Source organism: Aphidius gifuensis, linkage group LG2, assembly GCF_014905175.1.
Source record: "Aphidius gifuensis isolate YNYX2018 linkage group LG2, ASM1490517v1, whole genome shotgun sequence".
NCBI classification, from domain to species: domain Eukaryota; kingdom Metazoa; phylum Arthropoda; class Insecta; order Hymenoptera; family Braconidae; genus Aphidius; species Aphidius gifuensis.
This window is the reverse complement of record NC_057789.1, coordinates 29053373-29072933: the sequence shown is the minus strand read 5'-3', so window position 1 is coordinate 29072933 and position 19561 is coordinate 29053373. Positions and strand designations below refer to the sequence as shown.

Genomic DNA, 19561 nt, shown 5'->3' with positions numbered 1-19561 from the left:
AATTTTCACAAAATAGTTACCTCAGTCAGTCGAGATAAGTTGTGGATAATTATGTCAAGAATCCAGGACAGCAAATCGATCCTCAGCAATCGAAAACCCATAAATTTTGTGGTGTAAATTCAATTTCTCAATTTCTTCGAGGCACCATAGACATTTTTTTAGTGTTGTGATTCACAACTTGTAATCTTTCGGTTGTGGGGCCTTTTTCTGTTTTATTTGCAGCATCCCAGGTAAAAGCTAATGTCAATTCGACGTCAACTGATGTCTCTATAAAGTCTGAAATTGACGTCAAATTGACATTAGTTTCTACCTGGGATGCCACAAATGAACTGATTATTTTTTAAAGTTTAAGCATCATCTTAAATTTTCTTCTGATGAGAGCGATATGATTATTGATGATGATGATGATAATAATCAACAATTTTTTTTCATATATTTGTCCATCTGGCTATAGTTACTGGTCACTTTTAAAATTACCTAGTAAACCAGTAACTGATAGTCCAAATAAATAAAAAAATATTGTTCAACAATAGGGTTGTATTTTTAAAAATAAATTCTCAAGTACTTGTTCAAAAAAATAAACATTTAAATTTAAATTTAGATAATCGAATGGGACAATCGATTAATCGTTTTTATTTTTTCTCGATGGAGTAATAATAACAATAACAATTAAGAATTAAATATGGCGACATCCATGTGAATGTTGATGTGAATTTATATTTATAAATAAAAACTCCATTTATTTATCAATAAATAATAATTTAAAAAATACATAAAGATTTGATTTATTATTGTTGAAAAAACAATATTAAAAATGAGTATAATAAAAAATTGCATTTTTAATGTCTTAAAAAAAGACAATGTAATATTATTTTGTAAATTTAGTGGACTAAGTCGTAAATACTCATACAAAAGTGCATATTCTTTAGATAAATTTTATCCAAAAAGTAATTTAAAAATTTACACACCAACTTTTGTAAGTTTAACAATTTTATATACTATTTTTTATGACATAATAAAAAACATTAAAATTATATTGTTTACTCTGTTGACAACATAACCAAAAAAAAATAGGTCATTTGTCAATAGGGGTTTTGAGATATTTTATTTCTCAATTTGTCATTAAATAAAACAAACAAATAGTCATGAAAAAATAAATAAACAATTTTATTACAATGATAAATAAATAATAAAAAATTTCATTGTTTTTTAAAAATAGATTCCTGAAGATCCAAATGCAAAGTTTGATGGTTTTATACCAATGGATAAATTGTCAGTGACATATAGTCGTAGCAGTGGACCTGGTGGACAGAATGTAAATGTTGTTAATTCAAAAGTTGACCTGAGATTTCAAGTTAAAAATGCAACATGGATATCTGATGAAATTCGAGAAAAATTATTAGTTCAGGTTTGTCCCTAAATTACTAACATAAATCACCACAAATTTTTACATATAATTAAAAAAAAAATATTGTTTATTAAACAGGAAAAATCACGTATAAATAAAGATGGATATTTAATAATTAAATCTGAATTAACAAAATCACAACAAATGAATCTTGCTGATGCACTTGAAAGACTTCGTAGTATGATAAGAAAAGCAGCAACTCCAGCTCCAACAACATCACCTGATACTGAAGAAAAAATACGTAAAGGTCAAATTAAAGCTGCTCGACAACGTCTATTTGAAAAGCGAATTAAATCACAAATTAAACAAGATCGTAATCCAACTGATTACTTGTAAAACAAAAAAAATAAAATCATTTTTTCAATAAGTAAAAATAGACAAATGGTTTTTATATTATGTAAATACAAAAATAAATCTTAAAAAATGAAAAAAAAATTAAGCAATTGATTTATTTATACTGCTTTTATTTGCAATAATTAGAATTTATTAATTTTTTTATTTTTATAGCTTGATTAATTAATAAAATTGAGAATTATAATCAATAATTATTTAAATCTTAAATATATTTTTATAATATTTTGAAGGGGCAAGTGTTGCCATGGATACATTTATTCCAAACAACGTGGTGTTACAAAATTTTATTGTGATAAATTTACCTGCTAAATAACTCATTAATAATTGTTATTAAATTATTTAAAATATAATAAAACAAGATGTCTTACAAAGACATGAAAAGTAAGTAATAATTAAAATTTATTTGACGCAATTTAATGATAAAATTATTTTAGATTTTATTGAGATGATGACGTACTTGGATTATCCAAGATTAATATCATATGGAAATTTTCGAGTACCGAATTTTCGTTTAGTTGGTGAAATATTAGTTTGGCTAATTCATAGATTTGATCCGAGTGCTGATATTCCAACAGAGCATGCAACTGAAGAAGAAAGAGTTGCACTTATTCGTCGAGCTGCTGAATTTATGGTTAATATTAAAAATCATTTTACAATTATAATAGTAATAATAATTTCATGATGATTATTGTTTTTTTAACAGGCAATTAATGCAAATATTAAATTAAATACTAAAAAATTGTATCAAGCTGATGGCTATGCTGTTCATGAATTATTAAAAATAACAAAAATGTTGTATGATGCACAGAAAAATAGTTTTGATGAAAGCAAACAAATGTTGAATGATAAAGGTACAAAAAAAATTGATAAAATTGATATAACAAAACGTATTGATGAATTAAAATATACTCGACAATTAGCAAGTGCATTGACTGTTAATGGTGCTAGTTTATTTGATTTACTTGGTCGTGAAGTACAACTACGTGAAATAAGAAATTCAAAAATAAATCGTCAATTTGATACATCAGAAATTGAATTGGCCATGAAGGATGTTATAAATAATACTAAAAAAGAAATTGAAGATACTAAAATACAAATTGATAATGTTAAAGAAACAGAACAAAATCTTGAAATGAGAATTGAACGTCGTCGTATTGAATTAGAAAGAAATAATAAACGTTTACAAACATTACGTAAAGTACGTCCTGCATTTATGGAAGAATTTGAAAAATTAGAAATTGAATTACGTATTATTTATGATGATTATTTACAAAAAAATCGTTATCTTGGTTACCTTGAGCATCTTTATGAGGATGCTGCAAAAGCTGAACAAGAAAGATTTGAACGTCGTCAAGCAGCAACAAAAAGACAATTAGAAAAATTACGTGGTGAAGATGCTAGTTTTGAAAGTATGATGGAAGGTAATGATTCAATATTTATAAATGATATACATGGTCCACTTGAAGAAGCTGAAAAACGTGCTATGGAAACACCAAATCAATCAACAATAAGACCATCTGAAACAGCTGAAAGAACATCAAGAATGCAAATAACACAGAGAAAAATTTATGGCAGTATGTCAGGACGTCAACGTGGTCTTCAAAAAGAATCACATGCTGATAGCATTGGATCCCTGGACAGTGACAGTGATTTACTTATTGATGGTGACTTGGAGGATGATGATGATGATGAGGATGACGATGAGGATGATGATTTAGAAGATAATCGAGTTATTAATCCTGTTGCTGGACATGAAATTGCTAGCTATGATTTAAAATCAAACAATGAAAAACGTGCTGCTAGTAAAATGTCAAGGTCTGATGAAGATTTTTAAATTATTATTCTCAGATTAATTTGTATGAATAAAGCAACAGAAAATTAATTCATTAAACTCAAATAAAAACTAATTTAAATAATTAATATACAGAAATTGTTTTATTATTATTTATTAATTAATATATTTTAAAACAAAATTAATATTCAGTCATGATAATATAGAAGTCAGTTTTTTTCTTTTTATATTTTTTACATTGACAATAAAATTATTCTGTAGCACCAAAATTATTATAACAATAATTATTGTAAATTATAATTTTCATTTAAAAAAATTATTCATTAAATGATTGTATTATTTCGATTTTTTTTCTTTAAATTTTTCTACAAATAGCTCATTAATTTTTAGCAATTATATAATGTAAAAAAGTATACGAATTGATTTGCTAGTTTTATGTGCTCAATTGAAAAATTAAAATATTAATTTTTTTGTTTTAAAAAACGCTTGTAATAATTATTTATCGGCCATTTAAATTGAGCAAATTAGAAATTTACATTTGCATTATTTTTATGTTTTTTTTTTTATTGTTTAAATTATTGCCTATTTATATAGTTACCATATTATAAATTAGCATATCTGCTATATTGAAAAAATATCAATCCAAAAAGACACAATTAAAAATATTTCATTAAATATTTAATGAAATAATTATAGTGCCTTACATATTCCATCAAATTTATTTCTACAATAACATCATTTTATGATTGACATTAACTACATTTACATACGTTTTATGATTTTATTTTTTTTTTTTATTTTTAAAATCCTTCACTTCTACAGATATGCATCATAGTTTTATTTGCAAAATTTTATTTCCATTTTATATCCTCCTTCAAACTATGTATTGTAAAAAAAAAAAATAAATAAAAAAATTCACTCAACCATTAAAAGAGCACCAAACCAACAAAAAAAAATATTTTTCTTATTTTATTTTTTTTTATAAAAAAATACTGTTTCTATAGAAATTATTATTTCCATATATTTTAATAATAATTATTATTATTTTGTATAAATAAATTGGCTTAAAAAAATTTGACAATAAATAAAGCTGGAGCTCATTTTGCAGTCCATTTCTTATTTTTATTTTTAACAATATATATTGTTAAAAATAAGATTAAAAAACAAGAAAAAAAAAAATATAAATTTAATTTTAAATGTTTATTTCGTAGATTGAAATTGTGTTAAAAAATATAATTGTTATCTTGTTGGAATTTGATCTGGGCTACTTGGAACAAGAGGTGATAATACTGGTACTGGTTGTAATTTTGGTAGTTGACAATTGTTGTCAAGATCAGACCAAATATTATTAATTGTTTTAGTTAATTTATCACGATATTTATATGCTGTTCTATCAATGACTGATGGTGTTTTAACACAATCATCACCACCAAATTCACAAACACGATAATGATGTAATATTGCATGATCAGCAAGTACATTTAATGTACCATGTCCTGGTAAAAATTCCCAAACAAAATGATTACCAGCTTCAACAACATCACGTGGTTTACATATATATTTTGAACGTTGTTTATGAGGATGTAGCTTTGATTTTCTACGTGTTTTACGTAATGTTATTAGACCAGCTTCAGCTTCTGTTTTGCTTGTTGTAACCCATGGATCATCAGGCCATTGTAAATAAAAAAATGCATTTTGAAATGAAAATGAACCACCAGATTTAATATTAACTTTACTTGACATCCATCTGTAAACGAAAAAAATTAAATCAACAACAATTAATATTATATAAACAATAATTAAAATCTTTTTCGAAATTTATTTTATAAATTAAACAACTCTTACTGTATGAGATCAATAATTGTATCATTATGTCGTGGAATAATAAATTCATCAAGATCTAATAATGCAACAAAATCATATTTATACATTGATCTATAAAGACAATCATTTAATGCAGCAAATAATCCTTCTGTTCTTATTTCTCTTTGTGATATCATGTCAAGTTTATGCCATGGTAATATACTAACAACTCCTTTAGCTTCATAATATTTTAATACACAGCTAGCTTCATCACCAACTGTATCATTGTACAATGTAACATGTGCTGTACCAAGAATTTTATGTAACTCAATAAATTCAACAAGCTGTAATACACGATTGTAATTATAATGAAGTGGTTTAACACAAATACCAAGTGATTGTCGTACTGCTGGACGTTCATCAGGACGATTTTGTATTTTTAAACGATTTGTTGGTTGTATTTTTAATTTTGATACAATACTAACTGATTCTGGTATTGTGTTATTACTATTATCAATTACTTTTGGCAATTGACATATTATAAAACATGCTGAATATTTTAAATTCCAATTTTCACGTATTGCTTTTATTTTAGCTGGTACTGTTATACTTTTTGTTGTATTATTTGTTGTTGTTGAATTATTTATTTGTGTGTACCATAATCTACACCATACACGATCTGGTGTACGTGTTTTTGTTGCACCAATAATACGTATTAAACCTTTATTATAATTATTATTATTTATTTTATCATATTTCGAATTGTATTTTTTATTTGTTGTACTTGTTATTATTCTGTCATCATAATATGCTGAATAAACATAAAATTTAAAACGTGTATTTGTAACTGGTAACCATTCACCACTTGTTTGACGAATATTTTGATCTAGCTGTGGTAATTGTAATTCAATATTTGGTGTTAAATTTATAATATCATTTTTGCTTGATATTATTGATGATGATTTTTTTATTTTATCATCTTTTATTAGCATACCAATTTGTGCATCGAAACCACCTTTTAAACCAACATAATCTTCAACCTTTAATGAGTAATAAATCATTGAATTAAATATATATTCATTTTTTATTTTATTTTTTGATTTACTTACTGCAACTTCTTCGTAATCTGGTCTATCTGGAGCTGGTGCAAGACGTCCATGACCTTGTCTATGACCACCAAGTGCACCATTACCACCATTACTACGACGTTCATCAATTAAAAATATTTCAGTTAGTACTATTAATCCAAATACAGCAAAGAACATTACAACAAGCATAAATGACATGTTTGCTCGTTCTTTAAGAACTCCAGCACTTCCACGAATTGATCCAGCACCACCAAGGCTAGCAAAACCACCACGTCGTGTACCCATTGTTTTTGTTTACCTAGGTGTACACTCAATACTTTGTTCAACAAGTGGACGTTAACTTTTTCTACAAAAAGATAATATTGTTATCAGTTATTGACAATTAAATGGTGAGGTCAAAATTGATAGTTATTTCAATACAATTTGTGTATAGAAAAATTGAGTCAATGTAACGTAAATAAAAAAATACAATTAGCATTTTTTAGATTAAATTTGGTTAATAGGTTTACTTTTTATTCTACAACAATTTCAATATTTAAACAATCATTTAAAATGATAGCAATTTATAAAATTTTTAATTGTTTGTATACTTAAACAAATGCAGCAACAAAAATAAGAAAATAATTTGTCGAAAAAGTTGTAGAAATAATTACAATAGAGCCAATTATTATTACTATCTAATACATCTATAAATATAGAAAATAATTTACTATTTTTTGTAATTTTATATAGTTGATTAGTTTATTTATTTTAAATATTTAATTATTTATTTTAGAAGCGCGCGCATCAAGTTGTAATAACAATATATACAAGTTAATAAAAATATAATTAATAAATAAAAAATAATTCAAGTATTTTGCTGGAATTATTTTTAAATTTAATTATAAAATTATTTATGTCATGAGTCATGACCTCACTAAATTATTCAATACCTTCAACTGTCTTTGCATCTTAAAAAAAAAAAAAAAAGAAAAATCAATTGTCTCAACATTCTGCAGCTCAGTTAAATTTATTTTAAATAAATCCAAAATTATCCTGATTCTTTCTACTAGTTTTTATCAATAATTTATTTGCCTAGGTAAATTTTTTTTTGATTATTATTTGTGTGACTTTGATTGAACTACTTGGGGGATGATAATACAGTCAATTTTTTTTTTTTTTTTCAAGACAATCGATATAGCTCTATGAATATCCAACAAGTCAAATAAATATTTACAAATTCATTTTTTTGAATCGATTTCGATCTATAAGAAATTTTAGAATTATTTTGAATTATTATTGGGCTCATTTGATGATTAATCATTACAAAAAAAAAAAAATAAAGAAATGTTTTTTTCTATTTTTGTAAAATACTTACAAGGTTTATATTTTTTGATGATTTTTTTATTCAAGTTAAATTTTTTACTATCAAAACGACACTTTACTTTTTTATCCATTTTTATTTTTTATTAAAACACTTGATTTTTCATCACATCACTAATTAAATTGCAAATAAAATAAAATTACTAAAATAATAAATTATTCAAAAATGTATTTTTTATTGTAAAAAAATTCTTGTTGTTAGTGGCTGAAAGTATTTCTTTACACTGAATGTATTGTTTTTTTTTTTCTTAAAATTTTCATCAGCGCAAGCGTCATTACGATTCACCAAAAATCGATTGATTCGAAACACTCCCCCTTTCTACAGACAAAAGCAATAGTAAAAAAAAAAAAAAAATATCCTACAAACTTCTAAATTTCCTTCAACTTTTCCATTTCCTCAAATATTTTTATCTCATTTAATTTACAAATAAAAAATTGAAAACCATCAATACTAAAATGATCCTATCATCCAGAAAAATTGAGATTATCATCAAAAAAATTTGTCAATAATTCAAATGAGCTATCATCAGTATAACTATTTTTTTTTTCCGCAATAATATCATTTTTATAAACACAAGAAATTGGTTTTAAATTTTTGTTGATATTATTTGATGGCTTGATATCAAGATGTTCATTTAAATAATGATAAACATCATTTTTATTTTGTAAACTATTAAATATTACACGTTGATTTTTTGGTATAATTTTCTCAAGCATAAACACTAAATGATGATGCATTGTCATGAAATTCGTTGGTATTATTTCAGTGATATCAATCCAATTTTGTACACAAGATATTGGTGTTGTATCAACACCACTAAACAAAGCTGGATTTGTAAGTAATCCATTAGCAACCATGACTCCTTGTGATTTAGTAATGTTCCATAATTTATTTGCTTCATCAAGTGTTTTTACATCACCATTTGCAATGACTGGTATGTCAACTGATTCGTTAATTAATTTCAAAGCATCAATGTCAATTGGTTCTTTTCTCATTTGTGGTGTTCTAGCATGAACTGTTAGAAATGATACACCAGTTTTTTCTAGTATTCTACATAACTCAATTGTTTTATTGATATCTTTTAAAATACGTATTTTAACTGATACAGTAAATGGTGATTTAATTTTATTACGTACTTGAAGAACAAGGTCACGTATTAATTCAGGTTTACTTAGCAAATCAACACCATAGCCATCTTTTATTGCCCAACGTTGAGGACATCCACAATTTAAATCAACTCCATTGGAATAACTAGTTTGTTTTTTACAAAATAAAAGATAAATTATTAATTTGATAATTATAATTTGGATAGTTGACTTACGGATAGATTAGTTCAGCAGCTTTTAAAAAATCAGTTGTATTTTTAGCAGCAAATTGTACAACAAGTGGCTTGTCATATGAGTTTGTTGTAAATTCATTGTTTCTTGCTTTTTCTGATTGAACAAATGAATCAGCAAGTATCATTGGTGTAAAACAAATATCACAATTGTATTGTCGTACAAGTTCTCTAAATGCTAGCCTGTAATAATTAGATTATTTGTAGAAATTAATTGTTATATTTTTTTAAAATATATTTGATGTTCTTACTTGCTGTATCTGACCATTGGAGCACAAACTTTTGTCATTTTTGGTTCATTTAATATTTCTACAATATCAATTGACATTTTTAGATTATTATTTATTTAATTTTTTTTAAATAGAAATTATTATTGTCAATTTGTCAATGACACGTGTCAATTTTATTGTTTATTTTTTTTTATGGAATGTTTACTTTTGTGTGTTTACGTTTTTTTTTTGAGGTTAAAAAGCACATGATCACATGTAAACTTGCATTGACATTTGACCTGCATGTAATTATAATGATACGTTTTCATAAAAAAAAATTATGCGACAGTATTTGATTCAAAATTAACAATGTATAAATTATAATTACGTTTTTTTGGCATTTAAATAAATACCTTTTATCTATTTATTCAAATCAATTAATTCAACGAGTTAAAATTATTCAAATATGTATTTCAAGTTGTTGATATTTAAAAAAAATATTGTGAATGTAAATTAATCAATGAGATGATTATTAATTACTTATATTAAAAACTATTCATTTAATTAAATTACATGTAACGATGATTTTTAAAATATATAATATAAAAATCAAATGAAAAAATTTTATTGAAAATTACTGACAGTCCAATCGACTAATATTTAGAGAAGGACGATTATTAATTAACATCATAGACATTAATTAAGTATTTAATTAAGTATTAGTTGAGTAATTAGAGTTTATCGTAATGATAGCGATATATATTTGTCGAAGGACGATTATTAAAATATATAAACGTAACGGTGTAATTAATTTATATGGTTTTTAATTTTTTTTCATTCTGAATAAAATAAATAATAAATAGTCAGTGAAATAACTACCAACAATATTTTTTAAACATCAATATTTTTCAACAATAAGTCTCAACATGTTGAACATCAGCAAATTTATTTTTAATAAAATAAAAAATTGTCAGATAAAATTTCACAGCGTAAAATATATTTGTACTGATGTAAGTTTAAAAAAATTAATTGAAAATGATTATTTAACTTTCAATATATCAACTTTAAATAATTTTTAAATTTACAAATTTTAGAAAATTGATGGAAAATTTGAAGTACGTATCGCTGATTTTTCTGATCATGAAAATATATTAAAATTTATGAAAAGAACATATTTTAAAAATGAGCCATGTTTTGTAAATTGTGGTTTGCCACTAAAAGGGCCATCTCCTCTGTTTGTTGATATGATGAAAAAAGAGTTAGAACAAGGTTTAAGTCTAATTGCTATTGAAGATAATGATAAAATAGTAGCAGCAGCAATAAATTATGAACTTAATTCATCAATAGAACGTGAATATTATCCAAATTTATCAAAACTTGCTAATAATAAAATTGAAAAAGATTTAATTGATTTTGAAGCTTACATAGCTACATTGTCAAATGTTTTTCAAAATTATAATGTTAATAAATGTTTTACAATGACATCAGGAGCTGTCGATGAAGATTATCAAAAAACTGGAATTGCACGAAAAATGGCCAAACGATCTATGCTTTTAGCAAAAAAACGTGGACATAAATTAATCACAGCTGATGTAACCAGCAAGTAAGTTTATTAAAAATAATAATTTCTAAATTTTTGATCAAGCTAGTAATTTATTATTCTCTTTTAATTCAGATATATGGCAAAAATTATGGAAAAATTAGGATTTACAGCTATTGTATCATATCCATTGAAAAATTATTTAAATGATCAAGGTGAATTATTATTTAAAAATATTGTACCACCACATGATACCTTTCAAATATATATTTATCGTATAAATAATTAATTACACGACTAATTGATAATTATCAATATTTTAAATTTAAATATTATTAAGTAAATTTGAAGCTATTTACTTGCTTAAATTAAATTCATAATGTTATTGTTTTATTTTTATTTATTAATTTATTGAATAAATTAATTTATCAATTTATTAATTATTAAATAATAGAATAGTATCATGAAACTTATATGAGGTATTTAATTAAACAATAACATAATATTGTTTGAAATTCTATTGACTTGGATTAAAAATTTATCGAGTGATATCTTTTTATTTTTTTTAAATATTTTATTAGACAACCAGTTTGACTAGTTTATTCATACAGATAATAAAAGTTTCAAGATCAGCGCTGATAACATTGCAAAATTAAAAAAATAAAAATATTAATAATTGTTATTGTTGTTTTTGTTTACTTTATTTACAATGTTATTACTTTTATTTTATTTTTTATAAATTATTTTTAATTTATAATAATACATTTGTAGCTATATTGGAGCACAATATATTTATATTTTTTTTTTTATATTTTAACTTTATAAAAGTAATAAGAAAAAATTATTATTTATGAAAAGAGTAAAGGACGCACGTTTTATAGATATAACTGTCAAGTGATTAAAATTTATCGAAATGATAGCGACATATATTTATCAAACGACGACTATTAAAATATGTAAACAGTGTAATTTATTTTCATTGTTGAGTTTTTGAATTTTTTTTTCATTATCTGAATCAACTAAATAATAAATATTCAATAAAAACGACCGATAATATTTTTTAAACATTAATATTACGACAAATAAATAAGTAAATAAATAAATATTTGTTATCAATAAGATTCAACATGCTGAACATCAGAAAATTTATTTTTAACAAAATAAAAAATTGCCAGATAAATTTTCAAAGCATAAAATATAATTCTACTGATGTAAGTTGTTGTAATAAATTAAAAATATTTAAAATAATTATTAAACCTTAAATATATCAACGTTAAATAATTTTTAAATTTCAGAAAATTAATTCGAAATTTGAAATTCGTATTGCTGATTTTTCTGATAATGAAAATATATTAAAATTTATGAAAAGAACATACTTGAAAACTGAGCCGTGTCTTGTAAGTTGTGGTTTGTCACTAAAAGAGCCATCTCCTTTTATGATTGATATTATGAAAAAACAATTGGAACAAGGTTTAAGCCTAATTGTTATTGGAGAAAATGATGAAACAATAGCATCATTAATAAATTATGAATTTAATTCATCAACAGAACTTGAGTATTATTCAAATTTATCAAAACTTGCTGATGATAAAATTGTTAAAGATTTGATTGACTTTGAAGCTTACATAGCTACATTATCAGATGTTTGTCAAAATTATAATGTTGACAAATTTTTTACAATATCAATAATAGCTGTAGATGAAGCTTATCAACAAATTGGAATTGCACGAAAAATGATTGAGCGTTCTATAATTTTAGCAAAACAACGTGGATATAAAATTATTAGAGCTGATATTAGCAGCAAGTAAGTTTATTAAAAATCATAATTTCTAAACTTTCAATCAAGCTGGTGATTCATTATTTTTTTTCAATTTAGATATACTGCAAAAATTCTGGAAAAATTTGGATTTACAGCTGTTGTATCATTTCCATTGAAAAATTATTTAAATGATCAAGGTGAATTATTATTTAAAAATATTATACCACCACATGACACCTTTCAAATATTTATTTATCGTATAGATAATTAATTACATGACTAATTGACAATTAGCAATATTTTAAATTTAAATATTATTAAGTAAATTTAAAGCTATTATTTATCAGTTTACTTGCTTAAATTGAATTCATAATTGTTTTAAGTTCATTCAATGTTATTGTTTTATTTTTATTTGTTTATTTAATGAATAAAATAGTAATTATTAAGTAATAGAATAGTTTCATGAAACTTATATGAGGTATCTAATTAAATAATCACATGATGATGTTTAAAATTCGATTGACTTGGGTTTAAAATTTATTGAGCGATTTTTTTTTTAAATATTTTATTAATCAACCAGCTTTGACTATAGTTTATTCATACAGATAATAAAAATTTTAAGATCATCGCTGATAATATTTTAAAATTAAAACAATAAAAATATTAATAATTGTTATTGTTGTTTTTGTTGTTTACTTCATTTACAATAATTTTACTTTTATTTTATTTTTTATAAATTATTTTTAATTTATAATATTTGTATAGCTATGTTTGAGCACAATATATTTATATTTATATTTTAATTTTATAAAAGTAATGTGACAAACAATTATTGAATTCAGTTTGTTTCTTAAAACTAATCATTAGAAAATTATTATTTATGAAAGGAGGAAAAGACGCACGTTTTATAGATATGACTGTCGAGTGATTAAAATTTATCGAAATGATAGTGATATATATTTTTCAAACGACGACTATTAAAATATGTAAACAGTGTATTTTATTTTCATTGTTGAATTTTTGAATTTTTTTTTCATTATCTGAATAAATTAAAGAATAAATATTCAATAAAAACGACTGACAATATTTTTTAAACATTGATATTATTATAAATAAATAAATATTTGTTATCAATAAGGCTCAACATGCTGTACATCAGAAAATTTATTTTTAATAAAATAAAAAATTGCCAGATAAATTTTCAAAGCATAAAATATAATTCTACTGATGTAAGTTGTTATAATAATAATGGAAAATATTTAAAATAATTATTAAACCCTAAATATATCAACTTTAAATAATTTTTAAATTTCAGAAAATTAATTCAAAATATCAAATTCGTATTGCTGATTTTTCTGATCATGAAAATATATTAAAATTTATGAAAAGAACATATTTTAAAACTGAGCCCTGTCTTGTAAATTGTGGTTTGTCACTGAAAGAGCCATCTCCTTTGATTCTTGATTTGATGAAAAAAGAGTTAGAACAAGGTTTAAGCTTAATTGCTATTGGAGAAAATGATGAAATAATATCAACAGCAATAAATTATGAACCTAATTCATCAATAGAACTTGAATATTATTCAAATTTGAAAAAACTTGCTGAAAATAAAATTGTCAAAGATTTAATTGACTTTGAAGCTTACATAGCTACATTATCAAATGTTTGTCAAAATTATAATGTTGACAAATTTTTCACAATATCATCAGGAGCTGTAGATAAAAATTATCAAAAAATTGGAATTGCACGAAAAATGATTGAACATTCTATACTTTTAGCAAAACAACGTGGATATAAAATAATTACAGCTGATATTAGCAGCAAGTAAGTTTGATAAAAATCATAATTTCTAAACTTTTAATCAAGCTGATGATTTATTAATTTCTTTCAATTCAGATATACTGGAACAATTGTGGAGCAATTGGGATTTACAGCTATTGTGTCAGTTCCATTGAAAGATTATTTAAATGATCAAGGTGAATTATTATTTAAAAATATTATACCACCACATGATGTACTAACGAAATATTTATTTATCGTATAAATAATTAATTACACGACTAATTGATAATTATCAATATTTCAAATTTAAATATTATTAAGTAAATTTAAAGCTATTATTTAACGATTTTCTTGCTTAATAAATTCTTAGTATTTTTAAGTTAATTCAATGTTATTTAATGTTATTTGATATTATTTAAAATTGTTTTATCTTATTGAACACGACACATTTTATCGAACAACCTGTTTGACTAGTTTATTCATACAAATAATGAAAATTTCAAGATCATCGCTGATAACATTGTCAAATGAAAAAAAAATAAAAATACTAATAATTGTTATTGTTGTATACTTTCTTTGTGATGTTATTTCTTTTATTTTTTTTTTAATTTATAACAATAGATTTGTAGCTATATTTTAGCGAAATAAATTTATAAATAAATATATTATACCTTCTGGGTGAATTTGAAAAAAATACACATTCAAAAAAATTAATTTTATATGTTGACATTGTCATTAAAAATAAAATACATAATTAATTATCATTTATAAAATTTAATAACGATAAAAAATTATAGACTTCTCGTATTCAAAACAATTCAAAAAAAAAATTACAGATCACCAAGAACACGATTACAACTCCATCTACCATGTTATTTCCGAAATCACTTGACAGAACAAGTCTGCCCCTTTTTCGCCCTGAAAAAAAAAAAAAAAAATTCATAAATGTGTGTGTCATATGTGTATATAATATTGTGTCTGTGTAATGTCTATGTGTTTTAGTTTCTACTCCAATATCTTCAACAAATTTGACGTATAATGGATAACAATTTTTATTTATAAATATTAGTCCTATTTTCATAAACAAAATAGTTATTTATATATTAAAAACAAACTAAATATAAACATAAATAAAATTTTGTTAATTTGTCATTTAAATATCAACAAATAACATCAAAATAATTTATAATTTTTTTTGTGTGTACTTTAATCAAGTGATAGTGTATAAAAAACTTGTCGGTTATATTCTCTCAATTTTATTTTTTTTTATTTATTTATTTCCTTTATTTTTATTTTTTTATTTTTACACAGAGATTGCCATACGTCATTGAGCTCAATATACAACTCATGACTAAATTATTCAATCACATATAAATTTTTTTTTTTTTATCTTATAAAAAACATCAATATTATTCATAGACAAAATATCAAATAACAATAATTAAAAAAAAAACATCATTTGACAGTGAATGAAACGTGATTGTAGGAGAAAAAAAAAATTATTATTCCGCCATATTTAATACTTGTGACTCTTTCGGGAGGAGGTTTAACCCCATCCTCATCAACTTCCTCTTTTAATTTTTTAAACTATAATCAATTTGTTGATTTTTTATTTATACAATTTTATCATTTAATTAGATCAATTATCAAACAAAAATTGCTAGTTTATTTTTCTTCAAAAACATTATTGTTATTTTAAATTTAATATTATTTTTTAAACTGCAAAAATGGTAAGTTGTTGATGATTATAATGAAAAAAAAAAAAAACATTTTAAACTGATTAATAATGGAGTATTTTTTTTTTCTATTATTTCGATAGAGTTTCTTTGGTTTTGGACAGTCTGCTGGACTTGAAATAATTTTAAATGGTGCTGATACAAGAAAAACAGCTGAAATTAAAACAGAAGATGGTAAAAAAGAAAGAAATTTTCTTTATTATGATGGTGAAACAGTATCTGGAAAAGTAAGTTGACAATTAAAATAATAAATGAATAAATTAATGGATAATTAATTGATATAAATAATATTTGACAGGTTATTGTGAGTTTAAGAAAAGCTGGTAAATTGGAGCATCAAGGTGTTAAAGTTGAATTTATTGGACAAATTGAATTATATTATGATCGTGGTAATCATCATGAATTTACGAGTCTTGTTAAAGAACTAGCAAGACCTGGTGAATTAACTCACAATACTGAATATTCATTTGAATTTGCAAATGTTGAAAAACCATTTGAAAGTTACACTGGTTCAAATGTACGTCTAAGATATTTTTTACGTGTAACAATTGTACGTAGATTGAGTGATTTGGTCAAAGAATTGGATCTTGTTGTTCATACATTAAGCTCATATCCTGATATGAATAATCCAATTAAAATGGAAGTTGGAATTGAGGATTGTTTACATATTGAATTTGAATACAACAAGAGCAAGTTAGTATTTATTTTTGTTAATTAAATTAATTCATTAGACAATTGTATTTATTTTATAAAATTATTATAGATATCATTTGAAGGATGTTATTGTTGGAAAAATATACTTTTTACTAGTCAGAATAAAAATAAAACACATGGAAATTGCAATTATAAAAAGAGAAACAACTGGTTCTGGTAAATAGATATTTAATTAATAATTTAAAACAATTTAAAAAATATTATATAATTTTTTTATTGTTTGTTGTTATTCATTGTTTAATTTATTTGAACTTTTTTTAATTAATTTGTAGGTCCACATACATTTGTAGAGAATGAAACAATAGCCAAGTATGAGATCATGGACGGTGCACCAGTCAGAGGTGAATCAATTCCTATTCGTGTATTTCTTGCTGGTTATGATCTTGCACCAACAATGCGAGATATTAATAAAAAATTTAGTGTTAGATATTATCTTAATCTTGTTCTTATGGATGAAGAAGATCGTCGTTATTACAAACAACAAGTGAGTTTAAAAAAATCATGAAAAATAATTATAGTAATTGATAATAAATAAAATTAATTTAAATAATTATTAAAATCAATTTAAATTAATAATTTTGTTGATTAATTTAAAAAACAATAAAAAATAATTTGACTAACAAATTTAAAAGACAATAAATTAATATTTAATTTTTTTTTAATTAAAGGAAATAACATTGTGGAGGAAAGGTGAAAAAAGTAGAAAATCACAAACAGCATCACCACATTTACCATCACATTTAGTATCAGCTGAGACTGGATTTCCCCAGGGTGCAGCAATAAATGGTCCACCCTCATTACCTGAAGGTACTGAAGAAACTGAAGACAATGGAAATATTACAAATGATGATAATACACCACCAATTGAAGGCATGACACGTGAAGAAGGTGATGGAGAAGGTGAAAAAGAAGAAGTAAGCCCCGAAAGTCAATGAGTGCAAATAATAATTTAAATAATCTACATAAAAAATTAAATAAACAAAAAATTAATATTCAATTTGAAAGAAAAACAAGAAAAGTCATCATTAATCTAAAAGAATAATTAAATTCGAGCAAAAATAAGCAAAATGGAATTTTTTTTTTTTTAAATCATGGTTTTTTATTTTATTTCCAATCAAGTGTTTTGTATATAATAATAATACAGCAATGTTGCTGATAACGAAAACCTGATAAATCATAAAAATAAATATATATATATAATTTAATTAAATTAAATACCAGTGTGTCGCTGGTTTATAAAGGAAAATAAATAAAAAATAATAATGATAAATAAAATAATATGGGTGATATCTGTTACTTGGGTATGATTGCCAATTTGATAGCTCTTTTATAAACGTAAAATGAAATTAAAAAAAAAAATTATAAATGTAAATAGATACCGTAATTGCTGAAAATTAATGAAAAAAAAATAATACATAAAAATTTAGGTGAAAAAAATTGTTGCTGATTTTTTTTTTCTTAAAAAAAAAATTCTCAGTTTTATTGTTTGTATTATTTTTGGAATGATTTAATATTATTCAACTCATAGGATTTTTTTTTTTTTGATAACGACAAAATAAATTTTTTAAAAATTCAAATTTTACAATAAAAAAATCAAAATAAAAAATAATAGAAACTTTTTTTAGCTGGAAATTATGTAAACGAGTATGTACTTTTTTTTTTTTGACTCAATTTATCATTTTTTTTTTATTCTGGGTCAAGTTAAAAGTCATGGCTAAAGTAATTTATCTCAAATCGAACAAATAGATACCCTGTTTGTATACAGAATGTTTTTTATATATAAAAAAATAATAATAATAAATAATAATAATAAAAACAAATATATAAAATAGACAGTTGTGTTTCTTGATGAAAAAAAAAAATCATAAAAATATTAAACACAAGTGGCATCATAATCATGAAACAGTTCCGCAAGTGAACCGACGATTTTTTGTTGCTTAGAATTAGATAAACATAATTAATAAATAAAAAAAAAAGGAATAATAATTAAAGATTGTTTTCCTGGTGAAGCAACAACAAAAATAAAAAATAAAAATCACGTTAGGTAGGATATTGAATAATAAGAAAAATTTGATTATCAATTTTTTAAAAAAACTTATTTTCACGATCAAATTATACATTTTTATTTTTTTTTAATCAATCAATTGATATTTGTTTATTTACTTCTTGAAATAAAATTTACAATACAAAAACAAAAAAATTATATAAAGAAAAACCACAAATTTATAAATAAAAAAATTAAATTTATAATTAGATTTATTTATTATTTTACATGTCAATATTGTATATATATATGGTAATGCAATATGCAAATTTGTTGTAAGTATATTTTAATGTCTTATTATGTTCAGAAATATATGCTTGGCAATTTCTAAATAGTATTATTATTAACGATTTATATTGATTTTTTAAATTACGCAAAGTGTTAGAAAAATTTAATTTCAGTTTAAATATTATTGTATATTTTAAAATTATTAATTTTTACCCAGCAGGATTTTTATGTGATCAATAGCTACAGATCAATAGCTTCCGAATTATCTAGTTTTTTTTTCGTCGTTACAATATAAGATACTGCTAAATATTCATATTTAATATTTTCGTTAGGCTTACCAACATCATCAGTTATAAATAATGTCAATTGTTTTTTTCGATTCTTTGATATTTCGTCTGCTTTTTT

The 19561-nt window shown here is 23.2% G+C and overlaps 6 protein-coding genes across 6 annotated transcripts; 4 read left to right on the top strand and 2 right to left on the bottom strand.

Moving 5' to 3' along the window:
* Positions 1 to 678: 678 nt before the first annotated feature.
* Positions 679 to 1843, top strand: LOC122850185 (peptidyl-tRNA hydrolase ICT1, mitochondrial). Its single transcript, XM_044149262.1, has 3 exons — positions 679 to 976; positions 1220 to 1408; positions 1487 to 1843. Exons 1-3 carry the CDS (start codon positions 815 to 817, stop codon positions 1742 to 1744), a joined length of 609 nt encoding a protein of 202 aa, XP_044005197.1. The 5' UTR covers positions 679 to 814; the 3' UTR covers positions 1745 to 1843.
* Positions 1844 to 2003: 160 nt separating this feature from the next.
* Positions 2004 to 3682, top strand: LOC122850131 (clusterin-associated protein 1). The gene is made up of 3 exons (XM_044149160.1): positions 2004 to 2143; positions 2197 to 2393; positions 2466 to 3682. Exons 1-3 carry the CDS (start codon positions 2122 to 2124, stop codon positions 3594 to 3596), a joined length of 1350 nt encoding a protein of 449 aa, XP_044005095.1. The 5' UTR covers positions 2004 to 2121; the 3' UTR covers positions 3597 to 3682.
* On the bottom strand, positions 3667 to 8279 carry LOC122850113. The gene is made up of 4 exons (XM_044149138.1): positions 7803 to 8279; positions 6467 to 6791; positions 5400 to 6397; positions 3667 to 5301 (listed from the first exon to the last, which is right to left on the bottom strand). Exons 2-4 carry the CDS (start codon positions 6728 to 6730, stop codon positions 4794 to 4796), a joined length of 1770 nt encoding a protein of 589 aa, XP_044005073.1. The 5' UTR covers positions 6731 to 6791; positions 7803 to 8279; the 3' UTR covers positions 3667 to 4793.
* Positions 8273 to 9519, bottom strand: LOC122850702 (tRNA-dihydrouridine(20a/20b) synthase [NAD(P)+]-like). Its single transcript, XM_044149836.1, has 4 exons — positions 9396 to 9519; positions 9130 to 9327; positions 8424 to 9059; positions 8273 to 8342 (listed from the first exon to the last, which is right to left on the bottom strand). Exons 1-4 carry the CDS (start codon positions 9470 to 9472, stop codon positions 8273 to 8275), a joined length of 981 nt encoding a protein of 326 aa, XP_044005771.1. The 5' UTR covers positions 9473 to 9519.
* A 1081-nt stretch (positions 9520 to 10600) lies between these two features.
* LOC122850701 (arylalkylamine N-acetyltransferase 1-like) lies at positions 10601 to 13726 on the top strand. Its single transcript, XM_044149834.1, has 5 exons — positions 10601 to 10703; positions 10842 to 10956; positions 11029 to 11071; positions 12189 to 12697; positions 12770 to 13726. The coding sequence occupies exons 1-5, from the start codon at positions 10601 to 10603 to the stop codon at positions 12921 to 12923; spliced, it is 924 nt and encodes a 307-aa protein (XP_044005769.1). The 3' UTR covers positions 12924 to 13726.
* Positions 13727 to 15456: 1730 nt separating this feature from the next.
* Positions 15457 to 19265, top strand: LOC122850149 (vacuolar protein sorting-associated protein 26B-like). The gene is made up of 6 exons (XM_044149220.1): positions 15457 to 16164; positions 16254 to 16397; positions 16469 to 16863; positions 16934 to 17040; positions 17157 to 17368; positions 17553 to 19265. Exons 1-6 carry the CDS (start codon positions 16162 to 16164, stop codon positions 17817 to 17819), a joined length of 1128 nt encoding a protein of 375 aa, XP_044005155.1. The 5' UTR covers positions 15457 to 16161; the 3' UTR covers positions 17820 to 19265.
* The last annotated feature ends 296 nt before the right edge of the window (positions 19266 to 19561 follow it).

Excerpts from the sequence above, each read along its gene's own strand:
- LOC122850185 (XM_044149262.1), top strand. The coding sequence starts at position 815 with ATGAGTATAATAAAAAATTGCATTTTTAATGTCTTAAAAAAAGACAAT. Across the intron at positions 977-1,219 it reads AAATTTACACACCAACTTTT|ATTCCTGAAGATCCAAATGC; the intron begins GTAAGTTTAACA and ends TTTTAAAAATAG. Across the intron at positions 1,409-1,486 it reads GAGAAAAATTATTAGTTCAG|GAAAAATCACGTATAAATAA; the intron begins GTTTGTCCCTAA and ends TTTATTAAACAG.
- LOC122850131 (XM_044149160.1), top strand. The coding sequence starts at position 2,122 with ATGTCTTACAAAGACATGAAAA. Across the intron at positions 2,144-2,196 it reads GTCTTACAAAGACATGAAAA|ATTTTATTGAGATGATGACG; the intron begins GTAAGTAATAAT and ends AAATTATTTTAG. Across the intron at positions 2,394-2,465 it reads GTCGAGCTGCTGAATTTATG|GCAATTAATGCAAATATTAA; the intron begins GTTAATATTAAA and ends TTTTTTTAACAG.
- LOC122850113 (XM_044149138.1), bottom strand. The coding sequence starts at position 6,730 with ATGGGTACACGACGTGGTGGTTTTGCTAGCCTTGGTGGTGCTGGATCA. Across the intron at positions 6,398-6,466 it reads CAGATTACGAAGAAGTTGCA|GTTGAAGATTATGTTGGTTT; the intron begins GTAAGTAAATCA and ends TACTCATTAAAG. Across the intron at positions 5,302-5,399 it reads ACAATTATTGATCTCATACA|ATGGATGTCAAGTAAAGTTA; the intron begins GTAAGAGTTGTT and ends TTTCGTTTACAG.
- LOC122850702 (XM_044149836.1), bottom strand. The coding sequence starts at position 9,472 with ATGTCAATTGATATTGTAGAAATATTAAATGAACCAAAAATGACAAAA. Across the intron at positions 9,060-9,129 it reads GCTGCTGAACTAATCTATCC|TTATTCCAATGGAGTTGATT; the intron begins GTAAGTCAACTA and ends AAAACAAACTAG. Across the intron at positions 8,343-8,423 it reads AATGAACATCTTGATATCAA|TTATACTGATGATAGCTCAT; the intron begins GCCATCAAATAA and ends AAAAAAAAATAG.
- LOC122850701 (XM_044149834.1), top strand. The coding sequence starts at position 10,601 with ATGAAAAAAGAGTTAGAACAAGGTTTAAGTCTAATTGCTATTGAAGAT. Across the intron at positions 11,072-12,188 it reads AATTAGGATTTACAGCTATT|AAAATTAATTCGAAATTTGA; the intron begins GTATCATATCCA and ends TTTAAATTTCAG. Across the intron at positions 12,698-12,769 it reads AGAGCTGATATTAGCAGCAA|ATATACTGCAAAAATTCTGG; the intron begins GTAAGTTTATTA and ends TTTTCAATTTAG.
- LOC122850149 (XM_044149220.1), top strand. Across the intron at positions 16,864-16,933 it reads TTTGAATACAACAAGAGCAA|ATATCATTTGAAGGATGTTA; the intron begins GTTAGTATTTAT and ends AAATTATTATAG. Across the intron at positions 17,369-17,552 it reads GTCGTTATTACAAACAACAA|GAAATAACATTGTGGAGGAA; the intron begins GTGAGTTTAAAA and ends TTTTAATTAAAG.